The sequence below is a fragment of the Papaver somniferum genome, unplaced genomic scaffold (genome assembly GCF_003573695.1).
Source record: "Papaver somniferum cultivar HN1 unplaced genomic scaffold, ASM357369v1 unplaced-scaffold_139, whole genome shotgun sequence".
Lineage (NCBI taxonomy): Eukaryota > Viridiplantae > Streptophyta > Magnoliopsida > Ranunculales > Papaveraceae > Papaver > Papaver somniferum.
In genome coordinates this window covers 494,172-511,544 of record NW_020623156.1, presented here as the reverse complement: position 1 = coordinate 511,544, position 17,373 = coordinate 494,172, and the positions used below count along the sequence as shown (strand labels likewise).

General features: G+C 35.1%; 1 protein-coding gene across 1 annotated transcript; it reads left to right on the top strand.

Annotated features, from left to right (window-relative positions):
- Window positions 1-15,128: 15,128 nt before the first annotated feature.
- On the top strand, window positions 15,129-16,709 carry LOC113335215 (mannan endo-1,4-beta-mannosidase 5-like). Its single transcript, XM_026581335.1, has 3 exons — window positions 15,129-15,671; window positions 15,803-16,128; window positions 16,280-16,709. Exons 1-3 carry the CDS (start codon window positions 15,129-15,131, stop codon window positions 16,653-16,655), a joined length of 1,245 nt encoding a protein of 414 aa, XP_026437120.1. The 3' UTR covers window positions 16,656-16,709.
- The last annotated feature ends 664 nt before the right edge of the window (window positions 16,710-17,373 follow it).

The following is a 17,373-nucleotide window of genomic DNA, read 5'->3' as shown; positions in this document are numbered from 1 at the left end:
GAGATATGCATTTTAATTGTTGGTAATTAAAAGCATATAAAATTAACAACCTTAATTAAAAGTTTCTCAACTTATTTCGGTCTGGGATCTCCTTGAGTTATTAAGGAATATCTTTGAACAATAAAAGATAAGAGTTACTGAACATGTTCAAAGTATGTCGACATCTTATTTCTTTGTAAATCCTTTTTCATATTTACAATCTTGGAACCGATTATACCACACTTCCATACAAGTTTAGAATTGGTTCATCTGACTTCCAAGAACTATATGATTGATCAAATATCAATACACTAATCATGGGCTTACGATTCTACCAAACACAAGGATCGGTTTTACCTTAATATGGTTATTGGGACAGGTAACATCAGTTACCAGGATCGGTTACGTCAATTACCAGGACGAGTTACCATATTCTCATGGTATTACTTGTGATAGGTTACACTAGTCACTAGGATCGGTTACACCAATTACCAGGACCGGTTACGCCAATTACAAGGATCGATTACAACTCTTTTGTGATCGGCCATACCAATTACCAGGATCGGTTACACCAATTACAAATATCGATTATACCATCTAAGGTGATTACTTAGGATCGGTTGCACTAATAAAAGTCATACCAATACATAAGTCAGGCATTGTGACTAGTTTTACCAAGATACATAACAAGTTATGATCGATTCTACTGACTCACACATATTGATAATCTAAAGATATGCAATGAATAACAATAGCAATAAGCCTAGCGTTTTCCCTTTCGATTCATAAAACAATTTCATGAATGTACTTCCTTTAAACAAATGTAAACATTGTTTCCTAGGATGAAATCTTCACCTTTACCCATACACATAATCACAATATCATTCATACGATTATGTCGATGTCTTATATACGAAGTTCAAAAGATAAGCGTTATACTTCGTATTTTAATTCCTTAACACTATGTCTACTAGAGTATAATCATTCACAGCTTTGCAGTTATGTTTTCAATATATCACGACTTGAAAGATACATTAGGAATGAAACAGTTCAAGTCACAATATTACTAATCTCAAGAGGAAGGATGATGTCGTCGATGTAGCTTGTTACTTCTTCACATTCTTCAAGTCTTCGAGTAATACTTGTATGTCTCATAATCCTAATCTTTCTAGACTAACCTATACGAAGTTGTCTCTAGTATATAATCAAGCGACTCTTTAAATGAGTTTTGGTTCACTAAAATATGACAACCAAACTTGACATACCAACGCTTGGTGGGTTCAACCGAGCTATGCTCTAACAATCTCCCCCTTTGTCAATTTTAGTGACAAAACTCTTAATACATATGGATAAACAAATCACAACAATTCATTATACATACGGTTGATTCCAAGTTTCAACAACACAATAGCCTGCATATATTCAATCCATAAATGCCGCTGTTGACATTTAAATAACAAAGCTAATACTCCCCCTAAAGGTAAGATAGGTAGATTTTCAATCCACACATCTTTGTTATTTCCCATTTGTAGTCCAAATAACTACAATCATCATATGATATGTTTCTCCCCCTTAGTCAATGCTTTACTCTATCATTATGAAAAGACCGGGGTACCCAAATATACTACAATCTTAAACTTTTCCACCTATAAGTCCTCTTACCGAAAGTGATTTTCTATGGACTGATTCGAGACAATACAACGAATCGGTATTCACACTTTGTGTGATCGTCTATGGATACGAGATCGAGACAATATAACAATCAAAGTGTGATTACTTGATAATAGGTTCGGAATAAACCAAACTCTATATGATCACTATCAAGTAATACGGAGTTAACGTTTATGTAATTTAATTTAAAATATAATAACAACAATTATAATTGCGGAAAAAAAAAGTAAATGACACGGCAAGATTTTTTTAACGAGGAAATAGCAAATGCAGAAAAACCCCGCGACCTAGTCCAGAATTGAATATTCTCAAAATTAAGCCACTATAAAAAATCACACCAATTTTGTATAGTTGAGACCAAGCAACTAAACCTATAGTTCACCTAGTTTCTTCAGTATCCCTGCGCTTCCGACATTCGATAAGTGCACACACTGGAACAATTCCTTTGGTTCGTATGCCAAACAGTAAAGGAACAACAAATCTATTCAGAAACAACTCTATTCAATCTCAGTTATATGCTCTTCTATTTAATCCAATAAACTCAGTTGTCGGGTTTAGATCTATCTATACAACAACTACCAAAGTAGCGGAGTTTAGATTTTGCAATCAAATATAGGATCTACCAAGATAGTATAAAGTGAAGCCGATCTACGCAACTAATCAAACAAATCTATCAAGGATAAACCGATTATAGTTGGATCCCAGCCGATCAAGTTTTGTGCACACCAAAGATTATGAAACCAATAAGAAATCTTCTTTGTCTTCAAATCTTCTCAAATCTTCAATAAACACCTGCACACCACAACTTGAATCTCTTGTGATAAATCACGCACAAAACGAAGTCTGTTAACAATGGATTATCACAAGACGTCTTTAGATCTACAAACAGTTCTAAAGATCTCGTCGACACTTCGATCTAGTTTGAGTGAATCTTATATCAGAAGAGAAGATTCTCAAGAATAAACATACCAGGTGCAATCAAAGTTCAACAACCGTCAGTCAATCAAATCAAATCGAAAACTAATAATACTGCAATTATCTAGTTTCCCACCAACGATACTCGTAGAGCTTCTTTATCCCACAGAAGTCTTTAAACGAGCGGTCGTAAGGGATTTCGCCTAATTATGGTACTTTCCTCTCGGAATAGACGGCTCCACCAGTAACAACACAACAAGGTAGTTTTGGTGGCTCTTAGGATAGTTTGATCGAAATGCAAACTTAAGTATTTATAGACCAAAGAAGTTTGGACACCAAGGAATTTCCAAAACCGAATATTCTAAAGATATGCAATATATTTCCAAATCGGTTGTCATAATTCCTAGAAATGCTTTGTCCAAAATTAACCGAAACCCTACTAGAAAATCTCCAATTAGTAAATGCACATTACCAATTTTTATTTTTCCAAGATGTGCATTTTAAGATAAGAGTTACTGAACATGTTCAAAGTATGTCGACATCTTATTTCTTTGTAAATCCTTTTTCATATTTACAATCTTGGAACCGATTATACCACACTTCCAAACAAGTTTAGAAGTGGTTCATCTGATTTCCAAGAACTATCTGATTGATCAAATATCAATACACTAATCATGGGTTTACGGTTCTACCAAACACAAGGATTGGTTCTACCTTAATATGGTTTCTGGGACCGGTTACATCAATTACCAGGATCAGTTACATTAATTACCAGGATCGCTTACCATATTCTCATGGTATTACTTGTGATCGGTCATACTAGTTACCAGGATAGGTTACACCAATTACCAGGACCAGTTACACCAATTATATAATCTTTTATGATCGGTCACACCAATTACTAGGATCAGTTACACCATTTACTAGGATCGGTCATACCAACTACAAATATCGATCATACCATCTTAGGTGATTACTTAGGATCGGTTACACTAATAAAGTCATATCAATACATAAGTCAGGCATTGTGACTAGTTTTACAAAGATACATAACAAGTTATGATCGGTTCTACTAACTCACACATATCGGTAATCCAAAGATATGCAATGAATAAAAATACCAATAAGCCTAGCGATTTCCCTTTCGATTCATAAAACAAGTTCATGAATGTACTTCCTTTAAACGATTGTAAACATTGTTTCCTAGGACGAAATCTTCACCCATACCCATACACATAATCACAATAGCATTCATACGATTATGTCGATGTCTTATATACGAAGTTCAAAAGATAAGGGTAATACTTCGTATTATAATTCCTTAACACTATGTGTACTAAAGTATAATCATTTACAGCTTCGCAGTTATGTTTTCAATATGGCACGACTTGAAAGATACGTTAGGAATGAAACAGTACAACTCACAATATTAATTTCCTCAAGAGGAAGGATGATGTCATCGATGTAGCTTGTTACTTCTTCACATTCTTCAAGTCTTCGAGTAATACTTGTATGTCTCATAATCCTAATCTTTCTAGCCTAACATATACGAAGTTGTCTCTAGTATATAATCTAGCAACTCTTTAATTTATTTTTGATTCACTAAAATATGACAACCAAACTTGACATACCAACGCTTGGTGGGTTCAACCGATCTATGCTCTAACACGTTAGATATAACGTTTAAGCACAATTGTCCTTTCCTTAGTGATTACAAATCACTTGTTTACTCCATATATTTCTCCCCCTTTTTGTCATAAAATGACAAAGGTGCGAGCAAATACCAAAACCGAGAGGATCTTACAAATTTAAAAGAATTGTACAACCTACAAGAGTTAAGCACGAAGGTTTTACATACCATTTTAGATAACAAATATCAAAACCGATTTGGTTTTAATATGTTATCAAGGAAACAATTTGCCGAAGAAATTGTCCCTAATAGTTTAACAAATTGACTAAGAAACTTAGTTCCCTTACTAAACCGATTACACAAATACAATCGCTTCTTTCAATAAGACCAAAATAAAGATCAGAATTAACTTTATTTTTCTCATCAGGCTCTAATTATTCAGACAACAACTTAGACCTTAAATTTTAGACAAGACAAATACTAGGTTATTTAACTAATATTTCTTGTCAAGGAATTCGATTAGACTTGAATTACCGAATACTTTACTTTTGATAAGTCTAACTAAGATCAGAATTAACTTAGATTCTCTTATCCGGAATCGAATTGACTAAACAAATGATCTCGTATTTTGTTAATCCATAAAAAATAAATACAAACCAAATAAATTGACTTTCACAATTATTTCTCTTAACCGGAAGCAATTGAAACAAACATAGACATTAAAGCACCGCAATTGCACCGAAATTTCGTTAAGTCTAAAACAATTGATACCAAACAATAAAGAAGGATATCAAACCAGTTTTTCTTAACCGGAAACAATTGAATCACATACACACATAATGGAATCAACATCAATTGTACCAAATTTTGTTAAGAAAAATATATACAATAAACTCAAGCTTTTATTAACAGGAAAACGATTAACTAACAAATTCGTTACCTCAAATTCCGCATCCTCTTCTCCCCAGAAAGATATATCATTAAGCGCAAGTTCAAGTTACAACTCTCCCCCATTGTGTTGTCATCCTCTCGCAAGAACAAAAGAACAACAACAAAAGCAACCTTTACCAGAGAAAGGTTGAATCGGTTTTAACTAATGTGTGCCAATAGCAAAAGTTGAAAACTGTAATCATAAGGTACTAGTGTACCTTAACAATGCCAATAGATTTCCTTAGATTTTCAAAGGTTGCCTATCTAATGGCTTAGTGAGAATATCAGCTAGTTGACGTTCAGAGGGAACATATTCTAGTTTGATAATTTCATTCTCATACAATTCCCTGATAAAATGATATCTAATATCTATGTGTTTAGTACGAGAATCTTCTACGGAATTTTCTGTTAGACGAATGGCACTTGAGTTATCACAAAGAATACTCATAGTTGAAATGTTTATGCCATAGTCAATGAGCATTTGTTTCATCCACAGATGTTGGGTAAATCATGTACCGACAACAATATATTCTGCTTCACAGGTCGACAAACACTGTGATTTTTGTTTCTTACTATGCCAGGCCACAAGGTTTTGACCAACATAGAAACAACCACCATAAGTGCTTTTTCGATCTTCTACACATCCTTCCCAATAAGCATCTGAATAGGCAACAAGATTGTTGTTTGTATCTATAGAATATGATAATCCATATTCTAGTGTACCATTAACGTATCTTATGATTCGTTTTACAACTTTTACATGTGATTACTTAGGATTTGCTTGAAACCTGGCACAACATCCCACACTGGAAGCAATGTCCGTCCTTGTTGCAGTTAAGTATAACAAGCTTCCTATCATAGATCGGTATAATTTTTGATCAACCGATTTTTTTCCTGGACTCGACTGAAGTTTTCCAGTAGTTGGCATTGGGGTTGCCATAGGTGTTGCACCTCTTAGCTTAATTTTTTCAACCAAATTCCTTGCATATTTTTCTTGGGAAAGAAATATATTGTCATTTTGTTGTTGTATTTGCAAACCAAGAAAATATGATAATTCTCCAACATTACTCATTTCAAATTCTCTACTCATAAGGTTTAGGAATTCATCTGTTAGAGATTTTGAGGTGGATCCATAAATGATATCATCTACATAAATTTGAGCTACAAGAACATTATTTCCATTCCACTTGGTGAAAAGTGTCTTATCAGCACCACGTCTAAAAAAATATTTTTGAAGTAAAAAGGAAGTCAACTTATCATACCAAGCTCTCAGGGCTTGTTTTAGGCCATATAAAGCCTTTTTGAGTTTGAGGACATGATCTGGAAATAATGGATCTTCAAATCTTTTTGGTTGAGCAACAAAAACTTCTTCTTTTAAATCCCCATTGAGAAATGCAGATTTAATATCCATTTGAAAAAGTTTTATCTTAAGATTACAGGCATAAGCAAGTAAAAGTCTAATTGATTCTAAACGAGCAACATGAGATAAAGTTTCATAAAATTCAGTACCTTCAATTTGCGAATATCCTTGTGCAACGAGTCTGGATTTATTTCGGACAACTGTTCCAAATTTGTCTGATTTGTTCTTAAAAATCCACTTTGTTCCAACAACATTTATTCCTTCTGGTTTAGGAACTAGTTCCCATACTCTTTGCCTTTCGAATTGGTCAAGTTCCTCATGCATTGAGCTTACCCAAGAAGGATCACTAAGAGCTTCTTCAACATTTTTTGGTTCTATTGAGGAAAGAAAGCAAGTGTAGTGACATACATTCTGGAGTTCCCTTCGAGTCATAACTCTAGCATTGGCATCTCCTATGATATCTTCAGTGGAATGTCTTTGATGCACCTACTTAGAAGTATCATTGGATTGTTCGACAATACTATCATTATCATCTTTATCATCAAAGTCACTAACAAGAGGAACAATTGCTGGTTCTTCTTCAATCTGTTTTTCTTTACCAACAGTTTTTGAAGGAGGAAGTTCTGCAACAATATGATTGTCTTGATGAAAGTCACTAATGTCATCAATAACAACATTCATAGATTCCATCGTTACTTTGGTTCTGAAATTATATACTCTGAATGCACGACTATCAGAAGCATACCTTAGAAAAATTCCTTCATCACTTTTGGAATCAAATTTTCCTCTGTGTTGTTTATCCTTAAGTATATATCATTTGCTTCTGAAAACCCTTAAGTAACTCAGATTGGGTTTTCTTCCATACCATAATTCATAAGGAGTATTTAGAGTTTTTGACCTTAGGTAAACTCTATTAATAAGATAGCAAGTTGTGAACACAGCTTCTCCCCAAAAAGCTAATGGTAAGCTTTTATTGTGAAGCATTACTCTTGCCATTTCTTGAATATTTATATTCTTTCTTTCAGCCACACCATTTTCCTGCGGTATAATGGGAGCATAAAATTGATGAGAAATTCCAAGTTGATTGCAGTATTCAATTAATTTCGTATACTTGAATTTTGTACCACGAACGCTCCTTATTTTTTTTAGTTTGCGACCTTGTTCATTTTGGATTATATTTACAATAATCTTAAATTCCTCAAGTGTGTCATTTTTGTGTTTTAGGAAAGCAACCCATGTGAACCTTGTGTAATCCTATACCATTACTAAAGCATACTTCTTTCCTCCAATAGTTTCTTGTTGAATAGGACCAAAAAGATCCATATGAATGAGGTCGAGGGGAGCACGAGTGGCTATGTCTCGAGAAAGTTTATATGGAATTTTTCCTTGCTTACCTTTTTGACAAGCACCACATACACCTTCTACTTTAGTATTTATTTTGGGAACGCCTCTAACAAGTTCACGATTAATGAGCTTTCCCAGCATTCGGTAGTTGATATGACCAAATCATTCATGCCGCAAATGGGTTGACTCTACCTTGGTCAAGTTACAGTATAAGTTAGATTGTATATCAAGGAGATAACAGTTATTCATACTTTTTTGTCCATGAAAAATTATTTTTCCAGACTTATCTTCAATATCACATCCTCCCATATTGAAAATCACTTTATGACCCTTATCACAAATTTGACTGACTAAAAGAAGATTGGCTTTCATTCCTTTGACATAAACTACATCATGAATTTCAGGAATACCTGGAAGTTTTATAGTTCCCTTTTTGCTAATAAGACAACTGCTTCCATCCCCAAAAGTTACAGATCATCCCTTGTACTCTTCAGTCTTTGTGAACCAAGAAAGATCACTTGTCATATGTCTACTACCACCACTATCTAGAAACCATTGAAATGGAGAAGTAGTTTTAAGTGCAAATGCTCCTAGGCACTGTTCAACGTTTTTCTAGATTGTTTTGATTCTGGTTTAGGATGTCTTATTAAGTTCTTCTATAATCTCTTAACACGTTTAATCATATTTTTTGCACAACAAATCTTCTGAGTTAAACCATACCATCCTTTTTGAAGAAGGTCTTTAGATAGCTTCTTCTTACTCGATTTCAAATGTCGAGATGCTAGTATTGAAGATTCGTTATACTTCCTTACATGAAGATCTTATGTATTCTTGACTAGTCCTCTATCAATCATGATATACTCATATCTTCAGTATGTGGCCAGTTCTCTTCAATCTTTTCTTCTAAATCTTTACAAGTATCGAATAATGTTTTTCAGAATCTTCTGGAAGAGAGTTTAATATCTTTGAAACGTTAACTGAATCATCCATTGAATTCAATTCTTATAGGTTGGATCGCACCAAACACATATTGTTAGATCTTTTTGTGTTTGCCTGCTCTGATACCAATTAAAAAGACGAGAGTACCCAAATATACCACAATCTTAAACTGTTCCACCTATAAGTCCTCTTACCGAAAGTGATTTATGGACTGAGTCGAGACAATACAACGAATCGGTATTCACACTTTGTCTGATCGTCTATGGATACGAGATCGAGACAATACAACAATCAGAGTGTGATTACTTGAAAATAGGTCCAGACTTAACCAAACTCTATAGGATCACTATCAAGTAATACGGAGTTAACGTTTGTGTAATTTACTTTAAATTATAATAACAACAATTATAATTGCGGAAAACAAAAGTAAATGACACAACAAGATTTTGTTAACGAGGAAACGGCAAATGCAGAAAAGCCCCGGTACCTAGTCCAGAATTGAATACTCTCAAAATTAAGCCGCTATACAAAATCACACCAATTTCGTATAATTGAGACCAAGCAACTAAACCTATAGTTCACCTAGTTTCTTCAGTATCCCTGCGCTTCCAACATTCGATAAGTGCACGAACTAGAACAATTCCTTTGGATCGTATTCCAAACAGTAAAGGAACAACAAATATGTTTGGTAACATCTCTATTCAATCTCAGTGATATGATTTAGATAAAGGCTCTTCTTTTTGATCCAACAAACTCCTTTATCGGGTTTAGATCTATCTATCCAACAACTACCAAAGTAGAAGATTTTAGACTTTTCAGTCAAATAGAGAATCTACCAAGATGTTATATAGTGATGCCGATGTACCCAACTAATCATTCAAATCTATCAAGGATAAACCGATTATAGTTGGATCCCAGTCTATCAAGTTTTGTGCACACCAAAGATTATGAAACCAATAAGAAATCTTCTTTGTCTTCAAATCTTCTTTAATCTTCAATAAACACCTGCACACCACAACTTGAATCTCTTGTGATCAATCACACACATAACAAAATCTGTTAACAATGGATTATCACAAGACGTCTTTAGATCTACAAACAGTTCTAAAGATCCCGTCGACACTTCGATCTAGTTTGAGTGAATCTTATATCAGAAGAGAAGATTCTCAAGAATAAACATACCAGGTGCAATCAAAGTTCAAAAACCGTCAGTCAATCAAATCAAATCGAAAACTAATAATACTGCAATTATCTAGTTTCCCACCAACGATACTCGTAGAGCTTCTTTATCCCACGGAAGTCTTTAAACGAGCGGTCGTAAGGGATTTCGCCTAATTAGGGTACTTTCCCCTCGGAATAGACGGCTCCACCAGTAACAACACAACAAGGTAGTTTTGCTGGCTCTTAGGATAGTTTGCTCGAAATGCAAACTTGAGTATTTATAGACCAAGGAAGTTTGGACACCAAGAAATTTCCAAAACCGAAATATTCTTAAGATATGCAATAAATGCCCAAAGTGGTTTTCATAATTCCTGGAAATTCTCTGTCCAATATTACCGAAATCATACTAGAAAATCTCCAATTAGTAAATGCACATTACCAATTTTTTATTTTCCAGAGATATGCATTTTAATTGCTGGTAATTAAAAGCATATAAAATTAACAACCTTAATTAAAAGATTCTCAACTTATTTCGATCCGGGATCTCCTTGAGTTATTAAGGAATATCTTTGAACAATATAAGATACGAGTTACTGAACATGTTCAAAGTATGTCGACATGTTATTTCTTTGTAAATACTTTTTCATTTTTACAATCTTGGAATCGATTATACCACACTTCCAAACAAGTTTAGAATTGGTCGTCTGACTTCCAAGAAAGTTTAGAATATGGTTACTGGGACATGTTACATTAGTTACCAGGAGGTGAGAAGAAGGTGATATCTAAAATTGAGGTACAATTCAAATATATTAGATTCATACCATTTACAACTGGACGCCTTGAAAAAAACTGACATGTTATTATTATTATTACAGTTAAGGGATACATTGACTACACTTGCGCAAATAGCTCACTTCGCAAATGATTGGTGTTGCATGTACTATCAAATTAATGAAGGAAATAAATGTAGTTTCCTTAGTTACAACACATTTCCCATATTCTATTACAATTTTAAAACCCTTATCATCTAAAACACCACAAGAAACAAGATTTTTGCGTCCGGAACATCAAGAACTTCATTCAAAGTGAGAGTCTTGCCAAAAGTGAGCTTGAGCCCAACTTTGCTTTTTCCTACCCGAAGCTGAAGATGAGTTACCCATATAGAGTTTCTCTCCTTCCCCTACCTTATTATGAGAGGTGAACATATCTTTGTTTCCACAGACATGTTTGGTAGCACCAGAGTCTACCCACCAGTCTCTCACATTTGTTACCAAATTTAATTCAGACACCGTGCCAGAAAATTCATCTTTGTTGTTTTCAACCAAATTAACATTATTTTTATTTTTAAGGTCCTTCGGTTTCTACAGTGAACCGCCATATGTCCAGGATTTCCGCAAGCATAGAAATCACCCTTAAGGTCAGAAGCAGTGTCCGGAGTATTTTGGATATAGTAACTTAGACCCGAGGTAAGACTTATGTTTTTCTTTTTTAGTTTTTCCACAGTCTATTTATTTAAGAAAAATGAACATTGCAAATACATAACATCAACAAAAATTGGACATATTGCGTTTGACAATAATGGATACTGATGGTCCGAAAACGGCAAAAGAAAGGAATTGATGTAGAAGAATTGTTGGGATATACAACGAGATTACTTGATACGAATGAAAGAGGTATAACTATTTCGATTCTGAAATCACATAAAGTTCACAGTAGAAGATGACATCAAGTTTAAAGTTAGTAACAAACATAATATGGCTAACTAAAATGTTAAAAAACAAACAGGATATGTAAACTTAGAAAGCCGTGGGACTTGAAGAGGCCAATTTTGAAAACTACAATCTTAGAAAGCAACGATCCACAATACCATAATTTTTTTTTATAAATATTCAGCGTAGAAGATGTCAACTATTGGTAAAGGATCTATTGACAACCTATTAATTTGAAATAGGATCAGGGAGTACAATATGTGTTCAAGGTTCTTTATGAGGTAATGTGTCTCCAGATTGTATTCCAAGTGAAGGTAGGAACATATAGTAGTGACAAAATGTCCAAGACTTTTGAAGTTCCCAAATCTTTCGTTAAGACGAACTGTTGGGCACAATACTTTGTTAAAGATTTAATGGCAGAGGTTCGCATATATACAATCCCTTCGAAAAGGTAATGGGTACACATTTTAAACATTGTCATCTAATGGATGTTGAAAAATTACAGGAAAATCATGTTGGAGAGTTTGTATCATCCGTTCGATGGAAAAAATACTATTCTCTGCCTATTTGGAGGATCGACAACATGACCATGATAGGTGAGTCAGCTGGAGCGAAATAGGAGCATGGGGAGACTTTTATGGACGATATTAATTAGTTGATTTCACTGAGATGAGCGCTGCTGACGACATATTTACAAAAAATATTTAAACTCCCATGTTCATGTAGAGCATTATCTCATTATAAGCAATGAACCTAAATAGAAAAGTGTCTGGAAGTTAAGATTATATATCTTTCGTTTGAGCAAATCTCCGGCGGTAAAATATAAAAGGAAAAAAACAAAAAAAAAAAGAGAGAAAAATCCCAGGTATTTTTATGAAAAACCTATATTAAATCATAAGGAGTTGATAAGTATTCGGGATACAAATTATACAATATATTAAAAATGAACCAACATCATACCCCGTACCGTTACGGCACGGGTTAAGGGCTAGTTTTCCTATAAATCGAGACTCTTTTTCTTTGTAAGATTCAATAGTTCTAGTAATCAGAATTTTATTCTTCTCTTCTCTCTACATGTACGTTGTAGTTTATCTTTTTATTAGTTTATAACATTCAAAAAAAAAAATGGTTTGATGAATTTTTTTCACCTACTATATCAGGGGATAAGGATAAAATTGTAATTCTAATTAGTGAGAGTAAGTCAGAACTTTCACTATTTTTAGACACCCTTTATCCCTCTCATATAGGTGGCCACACAATTAGGTAGGACTCGAAATAGCAAGGTTAAAATTAATTGATTAACATAACAAATTGTATAATGGCCCAATGATAGCTAGAATCAAGAGTTTTTTTTTTTTTTTTCTGAAAAGGACATCTAATATACTGCATTATGTTGTGTTGTATCCCGTCGTCCCATCTCTCATGTCCTTTGGGTTCTGGGGGACTTTCCTTGGACCATTTTAAAAAGGGAGACATTAGCACTACTCCGTGAAATAGGTTCCTTTATAATCAATTTCGAACCATCTGTTATAGGTTGTAGTAGAATGTGGGGAACCACATATTGGATCACTACATAGAGGGACTGATTATTTAGAACGCCAGGAAGATTAGGTAGAAGTGAAGAAAGGTCGATCAGTTGGTGATTTCGTGGCTCAATTTATGAAAGAAGTGCTGGTGCTCGGCTATTTGCTAGCCGCGATCGTTCATCCTCTGTCCTAAATAAAGAAAAGGTGAATAACCTACTTTGACCAATCTCTTCGATACGGATACAGTAACTATCATAGCGATCTTCTCTGGTACCTATTGGTATGAAACAGAAAACAAAGGCGCGTAATTAGTAAGACTATTTCGGACGACCTACGGGCATAGACCCTCCCTAATTCTTTCATTCGACTGGAGCAACCGCTACTTGTGGGTGGCGGAAACCCAGCACCTTGGTCTTATTCGCATACTTATGTATATGAGATATTTTCGATCATTAAACACACCTAAAACAGTAGGTTTAGGAGGCTGTCAAACAATACCGTCAAAGAGTACTCCTGGATAAGGTGGTTGCTCTTAAAACTTTGTCGTTAAGATCCTCCAAAATGGAAAGTTTTATTTTATCCAAGATAAAAAAAATTGGAAGCCTGGCCTCACTAGATTGCATGTTATAACTTCCAGATCTAACAGATTCAAACTGCCAACCACATGGAACCGCCTTCTATTTTCGTCATTCAACAGTTGATCGAGTCATGAACTTAAAATATTGGCCCCACAAATTTCCCCTCACATGTGTGTTACTAATTGCACTACCAATACAAAAATCCCTGATTATTCATGTTGGGTCTTACTAAATTTAGTAAAAACCTGCATATCCGACCCCACACGGCACACTCAATACCCCTAATCTCTGCAAAATTGCATGCGGTTCTGTTATATAAGCTTTTCTGTAATATATAAGCATCCCTAACAGAACAATGGCATGGCTTTAACTTTATCAACGGTTCTTAGTGAAGCCATATACCCCTGCATACTTTTCTTAACTACTCCACCTTCTAGAGATGCTGAGAGGCTGAGGCACATGCCACGACCAGACCGCTACTTAGATAGGATTAACACTTCATTCATGAATGGTTGACTACATATATGACCTAGCCGATCGACCAAGTCCGAGTCCATATATAATGCATCATCATGATATATATAAGTCAGAGAAATAAATCTTGCATATGGAATATCGACAAATGTATCCGAGGGAACCCCATGTTAATATATTGAATGCAAAAATAGAAATTGTTGCATCCTCAAGTTATTCTAAAGCAGTTTACCATTTTCCCTCTGTAATATAACTTTCTTTCGTTTTATGCTCTGCATTGTTAGCTTACCTGTCTCATTCCTCCAGGTATGCACTAACTATTAGCTACATATTGTTAGTTTCTTTTTCTAACTGGTCGTGTTTTTAAGCAAAGGTATTGCCGCCAGTTTTTGAGAAGTGTTTTTCTATTGTGTTGTGCTGTTTTGTACAAATATGCCATTGCATGAGCGGTAATAAACTGGTTCCCTAAAAAAATTAGGCGCCTACATAGTGAGATGAAATGTCTCAATGGAAAAGAAATCCATTGAGATGGCCCAGAATGTAATATCTTTGATCACCCCGCCCTTTTGCCTTTCTAGCCAAAATGTAACAAACTTTTATTACCTACCTCGTTAGTTCACGTCCTCCTACCAGTCACCTTCCTTGTTAGTTTTTCCTGCTTCTTTCTCCAACAGAATTCATGCATGCAATCAATAACCGAATCGCCTACCTTTTTTTAACTACCAGAATTTCAGCATATAGTTTCCCACCATTTCTGACGCCGAAAGATCTTACATCTCTCCCTCTCTCTCTATCTCTCTCTCTCTCTCTCTTTCTCGGATCAAGCTCTCACCGTTTGCTATAAAAACCCCTTCAACCCCGCACCACTCAACATATCAACTGTTGCTTCTTTTAACAGAAACAAAGGAAAAGATGTCTAAGTTTTCTAGAGTCGTTTTCTTTTTCTTCTTCATTCTTGTAGTTTGCCAAATTTCTGCAGCTGCTAGATTAGTTCCTAGTCCTCGTGTTTCAGGTTTTGTTACAACAGAAGGTACTCAATTTTTACTCAATGGGTCTCCATTTCTGTTTAATGGATTCAACTCATACTGGATGATGCACGTAGCTGCTGATCCAACTGAACGATACAAAATCTCTAACGTGTTCCGTGATGCTTCTGCCGCTGGCTTAACCGTATGCCGAACATGGGCTTTTAGTGACGGTAGCAATCAAGCTCTTGATCTCCAAATATCACCTGGTGTGTACGATGAACGTGTGTTTGAGGCACTTGATTTCGTCATTTCGGAAGCAAGCAAATACGGAATTCGTTTAATCATGAGTCTCGTAAATAATTACAATGACTATGGAGGAAGACCGCAGTATGCACAGTGGGGTAAAAGTGCGGGCGTACAGATTTCTAGCGATGATGATTTCTACACAAATCCTGTTTTGAAGGAGTACTATAAGAACCATGTCAAGGTAAATTCATTCAACAATGCATGCCCGTGCGTCATATTTGTTTTTCAAAAGTGGGTATTCACAAATAATTTATATACAATACAATATTTGTAGACGACGTATTAATGTATGAGATTTTTTTTTGTCTACAGAAAATTCTAACACGGTTCAACACCATAACTAAAGTCGCTTATAAGGATGACCCAACTATAATGGCATGGGAGCTCATGAACGAACCTCGTTGCCAAGCTGATACCTCTGGCAAAACAGTACAGGGGTGGGTTCAAGAGATGGCTACATATACAAAATCCATCGACAACAAACACTTGCTCGAGATCGGAATGGAGGGATTTTATGGGGATTCAATGCCAGAGAAGCAGCAAAACAATCCTGGTTACCAAGTTGGAACAGATTTCATTTCAAACAATCTTATCCAAGAAATCGACTTTGCTACCATACATGCATATCCTGATATTTGGTGAGTTTCCTATATATATATATATAAGCTCTAACTATAGCTCAAATATTTACATTCTAAAACCCCCTACAACTGGTAAAAGCAGGAACCATTAACTACTATATGGTAAGACGAATATTAACCTTTTCTTTGCTGCAATCCAAATTCGCAGGTTATCCGGCCAAAACGACTATGCACAATTAGGTTTTGTACAAAAGTGGATGTCTAGTCATTGGGAAGATTCAAGGACGATACTGAGAAAGCCATTGGTTTTTTCCGAATTTGGCAAATCGAGTAAAGATCCAGGATACACGTTAAGCGCGAGAGATGAGTACATGAACGCAGTTTACGACAGCATTGATAACTTAGCGCGAAGTGGAGGAACCGTAGGAGGTGGTTTAGTCTGGCAAATAGTAGCAGAAGGAATGGAATCTTTTTACGATGGCTATGAGATTGTTTTATCACAAAATCCTTCCACGGCTGGACTGATTTCAGGGCAATCTCAGAAAATGAGAGCACTTAGTCATACGTTAAGTAGAAAACATTAAACAGGGCATGCATGGGTTATAGCGCGCGACATACATGGACGATGGAATGTCGACTCCGCAAAGCCGTAAAACCAAGGCATTTTTTCTCTTGGAAATTCTTGCAACGATAGACTAATATTACTAATAGATTAAGCAATAGGGTTTTTATTAATAATATTGCAACGATAGCTGGTAATGTTCCAGCCAGTGAGGTTTTCTGCCTTACTTTTTCTTAAATAAAAAAGAAAACAGATTATAACTGTCAGCAGGTTCTGTGATGTTGTCTTTCAATATTCTTGAAATTTGAATTTTATAGGTTTACGTCATTTAGTACGCTGATGAGAAAAATGGACGCCGCTTACTTGCTTTCATTTATTACATCATAAGCACCGACTCTGCTGTCTTTATTAGAAGTGAACCTTCTGCTTTTATTGACATTACAACCTTTCGGAAAATTTCCCGTTTTCTTTCATCTTTCTATCCGGGACTCTAATTTAACATCACTTAAAAGAACTTTAAAGAAATGAACCTTCTGTGTTAACACAACGTGACTTAACCCTTAAGTTAACTCAACCTGTATATTTGGAAGTCTCTGTATATTAGGGAATTGTGTTTATTTGGGAAAGATAGTATCTTAACCCTCAAGTTAGTTATGCATATATATGCATTGAGTCTCTGTATATTCTGTGTATTCAAATCAATTGAAACTGTCTTGTTTAACCTCGTTATCTTGTCTCTC